A 17500-nucleotide genomic window follows, 5' to 3' on the forward strand; every position below is an offset into this window, starting at 1 on the left:
AATTAATGTAAAATACAAGAACAACATCAACGCAGACATGAATTACTGAAGCATTAAGAGCCTGAATACATTAGACTCTCAGAATCAACACGTGTTTGCATCTATTTCAAAAGAGAAGCATCAAGACACTTCGGGAACGAAATTTGACAACTTTTTGGAATCTCCTTCATTAAATAACCTCCTGAGAGAAACACATAGAACAAGCAACTGTTTCTCTATTTCACATTTCTTACACTTGGAAGGACTAACACAATAGATAAATAGATAAGACTAAATATAAAGCTAAGAGATTATCGAAGAGGGGGAGGAGGAGGAGGAGGAGGAGGAGGAGGAGGAGGAGGAGGAGGAGGAGGAGGTCGGCGCCACGTGCAGAGGTCGGGACTCTTTCGGTCACGGTTGAGTAGAAACATGTGGCAGCGTTTTCACGGACTGGGTGGCACGAGGGGAGAGGGAGGGGAGGAGCGAGGGGAGAAGGAGAGGGGAGATAAAGGGAAGGGAGGTGTTGGGAAGGGAAAGAAGGAGAGGAAACTTAATTATCATCCTACTCACTTTGCATCCTCCCACCCACCTTCCTTCCCTTGTTTCCCTTCCATCTTCCCTTTACTCATTTTTCTTACTTCATTTCTTCCCTTTATATTTTCTTCATCCATAATTACATCCACTATCCATTTCCCCTCTCTCCCTCTCTCTCTCTCTCTCTAGGACACAGGGTCATAAAAGAAAAAAATAAGGGAAGCTGCAAGAAGCCATCACAACTACACGTGGCAGTTCCCTTCATAAAATATACCCACCTAAATTTTCCTCCCATATCATTCATATCCATAAATTCACTTAATATTTTCAAACCTCATTATTGACTCGCCTTAACAACCTGATGACTGAGTCTGTTCCAGTAAAAGTTGTCGTTGTTTTTTTTTTCTTTTCATTTTTATTCCTACCTTATTATCTTACCATTTATTTATTCATTTATGTATTTGTTTTGTTTATTTACGTGTACGTACGTTCATTCGTGCGTAATCTGCTGACAAAGTGACAATGAGAAGCCGTTCGTTACATTTCACTCACTTTTTTTTTTCCATTTGTTGATATTTTAGTCTGTGTGATCACTATTGGCGCAGGTGGTGACGCGTGAGAGAGAGAGAGAGAGAGAGAGAGAGAGAGAGAGATGAGAGAGAGAGAGAGAGAGAGAGAGCCGCTATGTTTGACTGCTACACATTCCCCTCCTTCTTCATTAAGAGGGATGCATGTTGATGAGAACACTATAATTACTGTTTACTTTACCCTGACTCTCTCTCTCTCTCTCTCTCTCTCTCTCTCTCTCTCTCTCTCTCTTCTCTCTCTCTCTCTCCTCTCTCTCTCTCTCTCTTGTTTTGTCTGATTTTAAATGTAATTATATTTCTAACACTGTCACTTTGTACATATCTTTAGTATCTCAACCTATTAATAGTTTAGCTTATAAAATATTTTTTTGTTTCCTTTTTACTTTCCTTTTTTTTTTTAACATACGGCGCTATATGACCCTATTGTTGCCTCGCTGTACATCAGTCAATGACTCAATTAATCACTGGAATGAATACATAGACAGACACACATACACACACAGACTCACTAACAGACTGACTGACACACGCCACCTACACAGACTCTCTCTCAGCTCAACCAAATAGGTCAATGCGAGTATCATTTTTTTTCTTTAATTTTCTTTCATTCTTTGCCCCTTATCAGCCGCGGTAAAATATCAGATATTAGCAAATCCCTTTCATAACCACTCAAAGGGTTTCTTCAGTTCAAAGCCGAGCGCACCCGTCTGCCTGGCTCCCGTTCTCAGAATAAGAGCCGGCGTAGGAAGGCAGCTGGAGGAAAAGAAAAGAATTATAACTTGTATTCTTTTGCTCTCTTCCCTCTCTCTCTCTCTCTCTCTCTCTCTCTCTGTCTCTCTCATCAGGGCTATTTTCAAAGGGCACTGAGATGAATATTCATGTTCCAAAGGATGACTTTCACGCAGGTGGCCTAGAATCCTCGTTTGACTATCACTAGAATCATGAAAGCAATCTTGAAAGCACCAGTAACTTCCACCACAGCCTGTTAAAAAAAAGTGAGAAATGAGTCCACGGTCCTATAAAGCAAAAACTAAGGGAAGAAACGCTAGTAACTTCCACTACAGCTTGTTAAAAAGAGAGATAAGACCACGAGAAATGTTTTAGTCTACGGGGAAAGAGGACACGAGGACCAAGACTGGTGCTATTAACAAATGAAGCTCTCCACGAGGGTATAAAGGAGAGAACATGGAAAGGAACAGAGCTAAGGAAAGGGGGAAGATAAGGAAGAAGAAAACGAAGATTCTGTTGTTATTGTGGTGGTCATGGTGATGGAGGAGGAAGGGAAGAAGAGGATGCGAATGACACTTGAAATGAACGTGAGGGACTGTGAAAATGAGGGAAGGTGTAAGTGATAATGAGGGATGTGTGGCAAGGTGAGGAGAGGAAGAGGTGGATGATGAGAGGAGATATGAGAGGAGGAAAAAGGAGATGAGGCAAGGTTACGGTCGTGGTGATGATGATGATAATGATGATGATGATGATGATGATGATGATGATGGTGGTGAGGAGAGAGAGAGAGAGAGAGAGAGAAAGAGAGAGAGAGAGAGAGAGAGAGAGAGAGAGAGAGAGAGAGAGAGAGAGAGAGAGAGAGAGAGAGAGAGAGAGAGAGAGAGAGACGCGCATACACACATGCAGTCCCTCCCTGCCTTCTCCCACGCTCCCCTACCCCCCAAAAAATAAAAATGAATAAAAAATTTAAAAAATCAAAAGGAAAGCTGGAAGATAAGAGAGAACAGATGACAAATAGAAAGATAAGAACTAATGTTGATGTCGAGAGTAACACACACACACACACACACACACACACACACACACACACACACACACACACACGGTTTATCTCCCAGACTCATCACGGGATCCAGAAAGCGGGAGGCTGGAGGATGTCAAGATGTGTGTGTGATGAGGCAACGGATAACGGAGGTCGTGACGTCAATATCAGTATGCACCAACCGACATCGTGTAGAAGCTTGCCTCCACCCCCTCCTCTCTCTCTCTCTCTCTCTCTCTCTCTCTCTCTCTCTCTCTTTCTCTCTCTCTCTCTCTCTCTCTCCTTTCGTCCTTCCCGCCCTCTCTCACCGCCTATCTATATTTTCCTTGTTTTTTTTTTATATATATATTTTCTAAGTATTATTTTGAACTATTTTATACTTTCAACGGAAATTCTGATGAGCTTGTGTGATTCTGTGGTTAATAAACCTACTACTACTACTACTACTACTACTACTACTATTACTGTTACTATTACAATTACTCCTTCCCTCCCAGCTCCAGTATGAGGATGTAGTACTGTAATAGTGGTAATGGTGGTGGTGGTGGTAGTAATAGTAGTAATTGTAGTAGCTGTAGTAGTAGCAGTAGTAGTAGTAGTAGTAGTAGTAGTGGTAGTAGTAGTAGTAGTAGTAGTAGTAGTAGTAGTAGTAGTTGTAGTAGTAGTAGTAGTAATAATGGTAGTAGTAGTAGTAGTAGTAGTAGTAGTAGTAGTAGTAGTAATAGTAATTGTAATTGTAGTAATTGTAATAGTGGTAATTGTAGATTCATTAGTGTATTAATATTAACAGCACTATTGTTGAATGTTACATAAACTATTACATGGAAACGTAATTTTGTATTATGGATTTGCTTTCTAAAACCTGTAGCGCATAAATAATCTATCTATCTATACACCTATCTATCTTTCTATATATCTATTCATTTATCGACAGACCTCATCATTCCCGTCCCATGTCCTCCCTTCCCTCCCCTCCCGCAGCCAGGAGCCAGATGATGATGTTCCCAGTGTTGCCTGATTAATTCTTTTGCCCATATATAAATGCCTGTATGTACACTTTCTTGCTCTACCACATTGTTGCATAACACTACTGAGGTTTCCACTCTGACAAGTTTCGTTTGTCGCATTTGTAGCTTAATGAATATGCTCTATTCTATTGTGTCCGGGATCTGCCTTGTGTTCTTTCAGCTCAAACATTCGTACAAGAATTTAAGAACTAAGCTAAAAGATTCGAAACTGGATAAAAATTCAAAATAGAATAAAAAATTTAACATTCTTTTTTACTGACTGAGCGCTAACAATCTGATCACGGAGTCTATTCCAGCCATCTACTATTATTTTAAAAACCAGCTTCTTCGTGTATCTTTTTAAACCAAACTTTATGAAACTTGAACGTGTTACTGGTCTCCATTACAAACCCTAGGGATTTTGCAGAAGAGGAAATCAAATTTAATTCGAACACGTCATGGGATCAGAACCTAAGGGAGGCGCCGATGTCTCCCTCGTGGCCTCAGCAGGAAGCAAACACGGTAATCACACGGTAATGGCGGGCAAGAAGGCCTCTCCTAACACTCAGAGCACCGTACACAGGTAACAAGACGAGAACGACCAACATTCCACGTGTAATTTCACCTTATTGGCCTAAGACGACGCTCTCATGTGGCCACAAGGCGAGCACCACAGAGGGAGTTGCATCAGAAAGGTAGCTAAAGACAATCATTTTAATCCTTTATAAATACAAGTAACTTAAATATAATATACAAGTCGCTAAATATGCCGATAGTAATAAAAATATCGAGTAATGGTGTTGAATCTAGCAAGAGAGAGAGAGAGAGAGAGAGAGAGAGAGAGAGTCGGCCGCAGCACACACCGGTATACAGGAGAGCAAGTGGTGTTCCAATGGCTATATTTAATTTATGATATACTCTCATGAAATTGTACCACGATTCTTCCCCGTCAGTCGCCCGCCGCTGTCGCCCCCTGCCCCCTGCCCCACTCTGATCCTGTTACATAATTTCAATGAACACCAGATACGGATTGCATTTCGAGGATACCAGCGTATTATAATAGCTCGCTTGATTGAAAAAGACAAAAAACACACGCATACATACTCGTACTGACATACACACACACACATACACACATACCACACACAACACTTTTGCACCGAACCTCCACTACTTTTGAAATACTCTAGTTGAAGTTACTCGGGATTTTAAGAGTGTTTTTACTTTTTAGCGACAGATTAACGAATTTTCTACACTATTAACTGGAGAAACACTCTTGAGAACCTGGCTTATCATCTCTGTGGCCTTTGGAAATAGTCGTGACAGGAAACCAAAGCATTTTCGAAATACTGCCCTAACACACACACACACACACACACACACACACACACACACACACACACACACACGATCACTAACCGTACTTAACGGAGGTACAATTCGAGGCTCGTAAATTTCGCTAACCAGATTGCCATTAAAAAACAAAATACGGATGGAATATCGAAGTCAGACACGAATGCGGATACGTGAGGCGAAGGTAAAACATGTTGTCCATCGTATGAGGGGGAAAAAAAAGAAGGGGAAAAAAAAGGGGGGGAAAAATCAGGACTTTTTTGGATCTGTATCATCAACGTTGGGAAATTTATGTTTAATACACCGCAGTGATATACTGTTATATTGAGGGAAGAATGTAATCTCTCTCTCTCTCTCTCTCTCTCTCTCTCTCTCTCTCTCTCTCTCTCTCTCTCTCTCTCTCTCTCTGTCTCTCTCTCTTGAATGTAGTAAGTGCACAAACACTAGTAGTTTCAAGAGAAGGTTGGATAAATTCATATTAAGTTTTAAGTGCTCAAAAGTTGTCCTGTATAAGTGAACTGGCCTTTTGCAATCTCTCTTTTTCTTACGATCTTATGCCCTTATCTCTCTCTCTCTCTCTCTCTCTCTCTCTCTCTCTCGTCATTGACCATCACCGCAGTCAGCAATAGTTGAATAGTCGTGGCTGTGAAACACTATTCAAAGCTGTATGCACAACAACTTCACCGCCGCTCTGTATATGGAAAGATGGAGAGATAGTTACCTAACCGTGCTGTGCTTCCATGATAACTTCGCTGTCGCCAAACAGAAAGAAAAAGATTCTGTATTGAGGATACCTGAACCTTCACCAACGCTCTCCGTTATGAATGCAGGGACAGACAATCGAGGACGAGTAAAACATATATTTGCGTATATAGGGTAATTGCACAAAAGCAGTTAAAAAAAAAAAGAAAGAAAGAAGGTGATGTGGTACGTTTCCCGCTCCCAAGAAACAAATTATAGGAGATTTTAAAGAAGTTAGGTCATTTTGAGATTCCACAACACACACACACACACACACACACACACACACACACACACACACGCACGCACTTCCAGTAACAGCCATAGAATAGTAAAAATTATCCAATGTCATAATGAAAGCTTACAAAGAACACAGGTACGTAAGATACACCGAAAGATCACGACGAAGCTGGATAATTTTATGGGCGAATGTATATTTGATTATGTGTGTATATACTACTCTCTCTCTCTCTCTCTCTCTCTCTCTCTGAAACCACCAATCCATCACCAATATATTCCACTTCCTGTCTTTCTATGAACTTTCAAATCACTCTCAACAGGAAGAGTCACAAGAACATAATACCATATAGATTTTGAGCCATCCATGCATTTATAATCCTTCTTTTCATCGCCAGTAAGGATTCGAGATTCATAAGAACAGAACAACATATAGATTCTGAACCACCCACCCCCCCTCGCAGTGCCAGTAAGGATCACGTGAAGAACAAAGGAACGAATACTTACCATCCTTGTTCATGGCGGCGTCGAAACACTTGCTAAGGCGGCAGGCGCGACACTGGTTACGGTGCGTCTTGTCAATGGGACACTTGCCCTTCAGATCCCCCGTGGCCTTGCAGGTGTAGACTCGGTTACGGTGGATACTCCTCTTGAAGAACCCCGAGCAACCTGAGACGCGGGAGAAGAGGCAGAAGAAGCTATGTATTAACCGTCTTGAATGCTACAGGTTCTTAAATAGGTGGATATATATAACTAAAGAGACTGCCAGGTGTAGATCTAATACTCGTAGTTTAAAGAATGTCTAAGCACCCTGAGACGCGGGAGGAGAAGCAGAAGGTATGTATTAACCCTCCTGAATGCTACAGGTTCTTAAATAAGTGGGTGTATGTAGCTAAAGAGACTGCCAGGTGTAGATCTAATAGCTTGAAGAATGTCTGAGGATCCTGAAAAGTCGGAGGGGAGGTAGAAGGCATTAAATCTGAATGCGACGGGTCCTTTAGCATAATGTGGGCATAGGTAGGTTGTGTACAAGGATGGCCACGTGTTTGTAGGTCTGCTGGCTTTTTTCATATAAGAGGACCTCCAGCCAAGGGCAACAAGAAAACTGAAAAAAAAAAAAGAGAAAACACTGAAGATACCAGTTCCCAAAGAGTAGTCAGAATGATTCTCCAAAATTATGATGAAGAAGGTCTTGAAACCTCTAATTTTGAAAAGTTTAAGGTATAAATAGGGGCAAATACAGCAGGAGACAGTGAATTTACAGTTTCCCGTATGTTTAAGCTAAAAGAAAGGGTATCATGGAAGTTTAAAATAGGATAACGAGAGGAATATTATATGTTCAGTGAAAGGTGTGTTGGTATTACTTTAATCAATCACGTGACAGCAGAAACACAATAAGTCAGTCATGATGTAAAAGAAAAGGACTGATGAATATTAATGTGTGTTAACGGTAGTGGTGTGTGTGTGTGTGTGTGTGTGTGTGTGTGTGTGTGTGTGTGTGTGTGTGTGTGTGTGTGTGTGTGTGTGCCAGACATGGGAGAAAGTTACAGAAAAGAGAGCAATGAAAAAGAACAGAACGCGGTTTGAGAGAGAGAGAGAGAGAGAGAGAGAGAGAGAGAGAGAGAGAGAGAGAGAGAGAGAGAGAGAGAGAGAGAGAGAGAGAGAGAGAGAGAGCGCACAGAACAAAGAGGGTGATTGGTAATAGAAAAAGGAAGAGAAGGCACAAAAGAAACGCCAGGGAAAAAAATATATGTATACACAAAGAGGAAAAATAAACAAGAGACTGATAAATATACAAAAGGTAAAACAGGAAGAGAGCAAGCAAACGAACACACACACACACACACACACACACACACACACACACACACACACACACACACACACACACACACGCACGCACGCACACACACACACACACACACACACACACACACACACACACACACACACACACACACACACACACACACAAACAAACACATACAAACACACACAAATGAATGCAAAAACAAAACAAAATACAATGAGAGAGAGAGAGAGAGAGAGAGAGAGAGAGAGAGAGAGAGAGAGAGAGAGAGAGAGAGAGAGAGAGAGAGAGAGAGAGAGAGAGAGATACCCACCGTCGCAAGAGTAGATGCCGTAGTGTTTCCCTGACGATCTGTCACCGCACACTTTGCAGGGGATGTCTAGGAGTCTGTCACCTGGAGGAGGGAGAGGAGACAAGAGTGAGGAAACTAGGGCGATCGTAACGAGAAACACACGTAGCACCAAGTTCCCATAGCGACCGGTACCGTACCTCAGTGGGCCCTCTTTTTTTTTTATAAATTTGTGTTGCCCCTTTCCAGTAACCCTCCTTACATGAAAAAAAATCGACGAGAAATGAGACGGATAAGGATGAGGAACACCTAAAACCTGCTAATTGAAGAAGAAGAGAAGGATAATGACGAAGAACACATAGAAGACGAAGTAATCGAATAAGATGAAAAGGGTAAGGAATACAAGAAAAATAAATAAGATAAGGAGGCTGATTTGCGCAAAGGAAGACACAAAGAGCAAAAGAAAAGGATCAATGGAGGCAAGAAGAAAAAAAACAGGATGACGAGGAAAATGAGAAAGACAAATAGGAAACAGAGAACGAAGAGAACAACTTGGATGAGGAGGATAAGAAGAACAAAGAGCAAGTGGAGGGGAAGGGAAATGAGGACAAGAAAAGAAGGAGTTGGAGGAGGAATAGGAGGAGATAAGGTGTGTCATCTAGATCAGCTTAGCCTGCGGTGACTATAGTAATAACTCTTTGTTCAGTAGATACTTGCACCTCCTTACAGATGAAAAATTCTATGTATTAATCCTTTACCTGTTCGCCTATTGATTTGAACCTTTTTTCATATATATTTTTGTATTATTCACTTTTGGGTCTGGCACCTTCTGTGGATCTTTTTTCTCTGTTTTTGTTGCCCTTGACCAGAACACCTTATATACGAGTATAACAGAGATCCATCTGATGCCTGACCACGAGTAACCTGCCGTTTAAACATGTAAACATGCAAGTCTTTTAGAAGCTCCAATTGAGGACACCTTCTAAAGACACTTACTGTTAATCTACACTATGGCAGCTGTGTCTTCCCCTTAGTCTCAGTAAAAATAGTCTGCAGCAAGTCTATTAATTCTGAATGATACCACTAACAGAAAGTAACTGAGTAACTCAAACCTTTCAGCGTCTGTAGAGTTATGCTGTCTTAGTAAAATCGACTGGGTTTGCTTAAGTAGTGACCAAAGTTGTGTTGTCATAGATTTAGCGTCTTCAGTCTTATTTTGGCTTAGTAAACTTCACTAAGGTTGCTTAAATATACGAGTCGTGCTCTCATCAGTAAAGATCAAGATCTTATCTACATTCAGTCTCCAAGAATTTTGCTTCCTGTGACGAAGTGAAGGAAGCGTTTGAGTATTAGTGGCGGTATTTGAATGACCTCTGACACTTTTCACTAAGCCAATTGGAGGGGGGAAACGAGATGAAGAGGGGGAGGGAAAAAAGAAGGGAGGAAATGATAAGTAGGAAGGAGAAAACAAGGCTTTGAGAGTTAACAAAAAAGTGGGAAAAAAGAAAACGATTACAAAAGAGGAAGAAAGAATAAGAGAAGGAAAAGGAGGAGGAATGGAAGAGGCGACAAGAAGAAAAAGAGGAAACATTGATATAGAAAAAGACAAAAAAGAAGGAATTAGGAAAAAAAAAGGAGAAAGCAATAGTATAAGAAAAAAAATATGAGGTAAAAGAAGTGATATGAAAAAAAAAAGAACGAACAGGAAAAAAAAAGATATCGGAGGTAAAAAAAAAGAAAGAATGAAGGAAGCAATAAGAAGAAAAGAAGAAAGGAAAGATATCTCAGGAAGAAAATACTGCAAGAAACGATAAGAAGGAATAAATTACGAGAACATAAAAATAGAATGAAAGGAAGAAGCGAAAAGAGGAAAAAGGAAGAAACAGGGTCATGGGAAGAAAAAAAAGAGAGAATAACATAAAAATAAAAAAATAAAAATTATGGCATAACAAGAACAAAAAAAAAAGAAGAAGTAGATAGAGAGAGAGAAAAAAAAAGGAGGAAGGAGACAAAGAGGGAGAACATGGAAAAAAAAGAGTAGCAGAAGGATGGAGAGGAGGAGAAGGAAGAGGAGGAGGAGGAGGAGGAGGAGGAGGAGGAGGAGGAGGAGGGGGGAAGGGATAAATTAGCCTCTCTCATCTCATTAGGCAGAGCGGAGGAGCGTGAGATATAGTCCGTGGAGGAGGAGGAGGAGGAGGAGGAGGAGGAGGCGGAGGAGGAAGAGGAGGACTTTTCAGGAGTCTACTAGAGGTGATCTGTCCTTTAATGGTAAGTAGCTCAAATGTCGACGACTCCTGTGATAAATGAAGTTCCTCTTGTGACAGGTAACAGATGATGATGATGAGAAGGAGGAGGAGAAGGAGGACAAGGAGGAGGACGAGGAGGAGGAGGAGGAGGAGGAGGAGGAGGAGGAGGAGGAGGAGGAGGAGGAGAAGGAGGGTAGACAAACAGCAGCAGGCCTTCTTCAGGACCTTGCATCCCTATTTAGGAACTATGTACTCCAGCTTACTACTGCGTAAAGAGATAGGATAATAAAGGAGGAGGAGGAGGAGGAGGAGCAACAAAAGAAGAAGAAGAAGAAAAAGAGGAAGAAGAAGAAGAAGAAGAAGAAGAAGAAGAAACAAACAGATCTCACATATCTACCTCTTCTTATTCTTACTTTTATTCCTGCCCTTCTTATTGTCATTACTATCACCATCATCATCATTACTTTCCCACCCAAACATCATGCAACACAGCCAAGCATCCCTCCTTCCCTCAATGCACATATTACTACGCTAACAGAGCCCTTTCAATTATATATCCCCCTAACACTGTGCCTTTCCGGTGCCCCTGTCTCGCCTTGCCCTTGAAGAGGCGACCGGTTATTTTAGTAAACCAGCGGCGGAGATACACTACCTTCTCTTGTCACACTGCTTTGAATTCCCTTGGATTTCTTGAAGACTATTGGCCAGATTCTTAGTAAGCGCTTTGGGTTCTCATCTAGTTTCAAAGGCCACACAAATGATTAGTCAGGTTCTTATGGGTGTTTCTTTTTCTCCTGGTGATGGTTAAGAATAATTTGTTCAAGTAGAATCGTGAGTATTATTGCAAAACCCGATACTTTTCACTATAGTCTGGTGAAGGCAGTTGAGATGAGGTGCTGAAATGTCTGAGAATAAGGAAAACGGAGAAGGAGGAGGAAGAAGAGAAAAATGTGATTAACAACAGCACCAACAATATCAATCACGGCAATTACAACAACAATAGCAACAACAAAATCTATACAAATAACAACAATGGTAGTTTTCAGAGCATCCCGCGGCAGGTGGCGGCGGCGCGGCCAGTGATGCGTTTAGTCTCTCCAGCAGCAAAAAATCGCCCCATATTAAGCTGGATATTCACTGTGGCGAGAACTGCTGGCCAACCTTAGACACGCGTGGGTGTGACGAGCACGAGGGAAGAAAGTTACAAAGGACTGGATAGCTTCTGACGGGTCAAAGCCGCCACTCACTCGGCCATCTCTAAGTTAACATGTACAGTCGCCGCAAGAAGTGATGTCACCAAGGCCAGTGAATTTCATGTCTACGAATTGAGAAGAAATTAATACATGGACTAATGAACTGCTTTACATTAAGACCTCCACAAAGACCAAGAGCAGAGGATGTGATAGTCTGAGGCAGCTGTCCGATGTTGTTTATTCTTTTTAACATTTTGTGCAGCATGCCATCTCTTAGGGGGACTGAACGAAATTACAGCATTAAGGGTGGTTTGTAAATACTTCAAATGTAAAAGAGTATCTTGGTGGTCAGTCCAAGAAGCCGCCCGCCGTGAATCGGCTGGAGCCGTGGCCCGAGGACAGGAAGCGGCGCCTAGGTGACTTGATGGCGTGGGATCATGGCGTGCCTATCACTGTCACATTATCATTTACTTAGGTATTTACTAATTCATTATTATTATTATTATTATTATTATTATTATTATTATTATTATTATTATTATTATTATTATCAGTACTGCAGGGCGGTCAAGACATTTATCTTAATTTGCCACTTGAAATGCACCACGCTTCTCCGTGCTCTGTGAATAAGCGGCGCGAGCGAGTCACGGCCACCATCCTGTCCGCCGACTGTCCGCCGACCGTCCGCCGCCCAGCCCGATCCACTTCAGCGGTGCTCGGCCGCGGGTCAGCGAGGCACCCTGCAGCCAGTGTTAATATGACCTGAGCCGCACTTCTTAGGCGTGGTAGCAGCCTCTGCATGGCCGTGCAGTGCCTTAGGCCCCGCATTCAGCGACGGCGCCGAGACCAGCCTCTGTTTGGAGCGTCAAGAGGTTCACGGAAAACACGAAAACACTACAAAACTTACCCGACCTGCCAGTGCCCATTCTCGAGGCGGCGGCGGCCCTCGAGCTGAAGGTGGGGCCGCCGAGGGACGCCGCGGCCCCGAGGGCGGGGGCTGGGCACAGGCGGGTGACAGTACTGGATGTTGTCGCCGCGCTGAGCGGAGGGCTGGTGGACGAGGGTGACGGAAGAGTGACCGTGGTGGAGGCCAGGCCCTCGCGGTGATGTATGTGTGGCGGCGAGGGCGGCGGCGACACGCTCGTCGGCAGATGCGGCGGCGGCGGCGGCGGCGTTAGCGGCCGCGGCGGGCCGCGCGAATCCCCTAGAAACACGGCTGGGAGCTGCACCGCGGCGGGGCCTGGCACTGCCCAGGGAAGGGACAGGGGCAGCACCGTGGACAAGTCAGGCGCCAGGGTCGAATGTGTGTCACCTGACGGGGGCCGTGGCCGCCTCAGGTGATGATGCACACGCTGGCTCCGGCCCGAGGTGGGCCAGGAGGACCGGGGAGCGGCTGCTGGAAGCCGAGGCGGGTCGGGGCACCGAGGCGGGGTCCAGGGACGTCACGGTAGCTCACAGTGGCCGGTGGTGTTGCAGGCTCTTCAGGTAAATACACCAGAGTGTTGGCGGGGGGAGGCCCGCGGCGGAAGGTGCGGAAGGCACTGACGGCCACTAGGACGCGCGCATGACCAAGTCTTTGGCACCACTCCGCTCTCCACTGGGTTACCCACGCACCTGACCGCTGCAGCCACTCGCCACAGAATGTACCGGATCTTCGAGGGCTTTTTTCTGCTCAGTTCGTGGACATAATTTTAAGGGTCAATGTTCGCGGCGGCGAGGCGGGGCGGGGCGGGGTGGGGCGGGGCGGGGCGGGGTGCGGCGCGCTGCCTCCTGCCAGCCGGCGCGTCCACCATGGGGCCCGAGTGTGAATAAGCTCGGATGTGAAACTTTGCTCCCTTATATACTTGCCATTTTGTCATTCCTTCCTCGGCTTCCAGTGCCGCGTTGTAAAGAGATTCTGCCGCGGCATCACTCGCCCTCCACTCTGAGGAACTCCCACAGCCGCTCGTGGGCCTGCCGCCTCCCTGGCACAAAATGGCGACGCCTAATATGAAGACTACGTGTCATGTGGGGCGGACTAATGGGCGCCTTCAGGAGGAATTTCCTGCGGCCAGCTGTTGCGGTGCAGGAGAACAAACTCCAAAATACGAAACACAGGGAAACGTGATCGCTGTGGACTGGGAAAGGGTCGCAGGGCGCTGGTGTCGGCCTCAACTATGGGAACCTCCACAGGTGCTCGGCGCGGCGGTTGGCGGTGTGGCCGAACATTTTCCACAGCCGAGCGCCCCGATCACGCCGCTCCGAAACGCCGCTCGCAAACAACACGTCAAGCCAGATTTTTACGGCGATTAGGAAACTTTGCACTCGGCGACTGAAGCGACGGTTGGGGCTGACGAAACACGACGAGGCTGACACAAAGGATCACTAACACCACCACTACCACTACCACCACCACTACCGCCGCCTGCATGTCTTTAAAACCCGGTGATTTGCCGCCGCCTTTGAACACACTTGCTTTCACCTCGCAATACCAAAAAAGAGAGAACCCGTCTTGAGCCACTCAGCTTCATATAATCAATTACTTATTACTGAGCCGCTGTTTCTTGCCTCTCGGGACCTCGCGCTCTGGAAAGGAGGGGAGGAAGGGGAAAAACACGCCCGCGGAAGGAGGTCAGACTGAGGCAGCGTAGTCTTGGGGATGAGCCGAAGCTACACCCGGATCAGTATTAATCAGTAATCGATGAGGCGAGGGTTAAGCTCTTTTATCGCGCGCGGCCGGAGTCTGCAAGCTACGGGGAGGTATAGTGGTGGTGGTGGTGGTGGTGGATCTGATGCTGCTGCTGGAGGAAGAGGAGTAAGAGGAGGAGGAGTAGGAGGAAGAGGAGGAGGAGGAGGAGGAAGAAGAGAAACACAAATGAACACAACAGAGGAACAAACAGCACTGGGCTATATTATCCTATATGCAGTGAGAGAAATAGCATTAAAGGAGGAGGAGGAGGAGGAGGAGGAGGAGGAGGAGGAGGAGGAGGAGGAGGAGGAGGAGGAGAAGGAAGAGGAGAATAATGCTAATAATAATAACAATGATAATAATGATAATAGTAATGATAATAATAATGATAATAATAATGATAATAATGATAATAATAATAATAATAATAATAATAATAAGAAGAAGAAGAAGAAGAAGAAGAAGAAGAAGAAGAAGAAGAAGAAATAGAAGAAGAAATAGAAGACGAAAAAGAAGAAGAAATAGAAGAAAAGAAGAAGAAATAGGAGAAAAAGAAGAGATAAAAGAAGTAGAAGAAATAGAAGAAGAAGAAGAAGAAGAAGAAGAAGAAGAAGAAGAAGAAGAAACAACAGAAGGAGAAGAAGAAGAAGAAGAAGAAGAAGAAGAAGAAGAAGAAGAAGAAGAAGAAGAAGAAACAACAGAAGAAGAAGAAGAAGAAGAAGAAGAAGAAGAAGAAGAAGAAGAAGAAGGAAGAAGAAGAAGAAGCAATAGAAGAAGAAGCAATAGAAGAAGAAGAAGAAGAACAACAACAACAACAACAACAACAACAACTGCCATCATCACCATCATCACCATCATACCATCATCATCATCATCAACAGAAGGAGCCGCACAAAGAGAGAGAGAGAGAGAGAGAGAGAGAGAGAGAGAGAGAGAGAGAGAGAGAGAGAGAGAGAGAGAGAGAGAGAGAGAGAGAGAGAGAGAGAGAATATCTCTGCTAATTGAAAAGAAAGGTACATTCAAGGTAATAAAAATTAATGGACCGTGGAAATTTGCATTTAACTCCCAAGATAAGTCCAGAGGAATATGAAAGCAAAACATATTTACTCTCATCTACACACACACGCACACACACACACACACACACACACACACACACACACACACACACACACACACACACACACACACACACACACACACACACAAACAGACACACACAGTTGAAACACTTCATAGTATACTTTTAAATACGCCTATATCAACACAGGCGAATAGAATGTAGTACAGACAAGACCAGTGAAGATATGAAGAGATGGAGAGATTATTAAGATACATAACGACAGATACATTTACAGGCAAGAGAATTACGGAAGGAGGTAAGAATGAAACAGAAAAGTGAAATATATAAGGAGAGAAAGAGAGAGAGAGAGGCAAAAATAGACAAGAACGGTAAGATGGAAAGAAAAGGAGATTAGAGACAGAAAGATGGAATACGTAAGGAGGGAGAGAGGTAAGGATCGACAAATACAGACAAGCTAAGACAATCATAAAGTTAAAGAACAGCATTGCTAAACACTTCCTGTCTCTCCAGTCTATGTTGTTAAAAATTCTTCGAGTTTTCAAGGATAGGAATACTAATGATCGTTTAACAAGAATGCTGCATTATCAATAAGAAAAGACTTCACGGCTAATCATCTGCGCGGCATCGTGATATAGTCCTGATGAGGGAACATAACATTTAAAAGCAAATAATACAGTAAAATAAACATGACTATTTTGTAAGTTACTCGTATATTCATCTGAAGCTTCCAGTACTTCCTATCTAACCTTCCCCCACCAAAAAAAAAAAAAGAAAAAAAAATCGAATCGTGATCAAAAATACTTCGCATCTAATCTTCTTTTCCAGAAAGTTGCGAACCGGGCATAAAGCAATATGAGAAAATAAGACCTAGCAATAAATTTCTCGTGTGTTCACTTTAAGGTTTCAGCACTTCAGGTCAACCCTCAAAAAAATTTGTTTCACTATTAGCAAAAAAATACTGTACTTAATCTTTTCCAGGAAGTCACGTGCAGGACAGCAAATAATATAAGAGAAATTAAACACGGCCATAAGTCACTTGTATATTCGCCTGAAGATTCCATTATTTTACATTAAACACCTTCGCTCAAAAATGGAAGCAAGGAAGAAAAATTCAATTAAATAGAAAATTCCTATTAATGAGCAAATTACATCTAGTCTTCTTTTCCAGTAAGTCACAAGCAGGGGAGGAAATTGTATAAAAAAATCAAAGACGTTAGTGTGTGTTATCCAGCGAGGATTTGAAGAAAGCGATAAAAAGATTCAATGAGTTGCGTACAAACATTCACGTACACATTTTTTGACCAATAGAAAGAGAGCAAGGGGGTTCCTTCTCTCACTTTTTCATTGTAAGCATGTTTTAATTGGCATAAATACTCCTTCTTGGATATCAAATGTGTGAACAGATCATTAATATAATAACAAAGAAAATACGGAGACTTCAAAAGATCAGTTGGCATACACGCTGGAGTTCCTGATGCTTCTTAAAAAAACTGTTATCATCATTCATATATTGATCCAACTCACCCAAACTATCTAACGTCCTTCCTTAGTTCGTTCCACTCGCTTATAACCTTACAGCATCAGCAGAAAGAACAGCAGCAGTAACATAAAATCATAAGAACGTAAGAAGAGAAGGCATCAGGTCTACTACACACTGCGGTCTCTACATGAAACATACTCTTTCCACCCATCATCCTCATCCATGAACTTATCTAGTCTTCTTTCAAACTAATGCCGAAAAGGAGAGCACTGCCGACAATTTTCTCAGCAACACCAACTGAACGAATTTCCATAATATAACAATTTCCCCAAAATAAACCGGAACTCCGTGCTTATTTCAATGGACACTTCGCGTAATCAAACTTGTGCCTCAAAATTCCTCAGAAACAACAGCGAGCGATGTTATGACGAGGAAAGTGAAGTGTCTTATCCAGCTTTACTTTTAACATGAGGGAAAGAAAGGAATAAAAACACAAACTTTTCCATTCTATCGCCATCTTA

The 17500-nt window shown here is 43.2% G+C and overlaps 1 protein-coding gene across 2 annotated transcripts in view; it reads right to left on the reverse strand.

Annotated features, from left to right (window-relative positions):
- The window catches only part of LOC135106873 (protein dissatisfaction-like), a 62319-nt gene extending 47681 nt beyond the window's left edge, over positions 1-14638 (reverse strand). For both annotated transcript variants that reach the window (XM_064016243.1, XM_064016242.1), the window contains exons 1-3: positions 12655-14638; positions 8333-8413; positions 6717-6878 (exon numbers count right to left, since the gene is read on the reverse strand). In XM_064016243.1, coding sequence (XP_063872313.1) covers positions 6717-6878; positions 8333-8413; positions 12655-12673 — 262 coding nt within the window. In that variant the 5' untranslated portion in view covers positions 12674-14638. The remainder of the gene's footprint in view (positions 1-6716; positions 6879-8332; positions 8414-12654) is intronic.
- Positions 14639-17500: the final 2862 nt, after the last annotated feature.

The sequence above is a fragment of the Scylla paramamosain genome, chromosome 14 (genome assembly GCF_035594125.1).
Source record: "Scylla paramamosain isolate STU-SP2022 chromosome 14, ASM3559412v1, whole genome shotgun sequence".
NCBI classification, from domain to species: domain Eukaryota; kingdom Metazoa; phylum Arthropoda; class Malacostraca; order Decapoda; family Portunidae; genus Scylla; species Scylla paramamosain.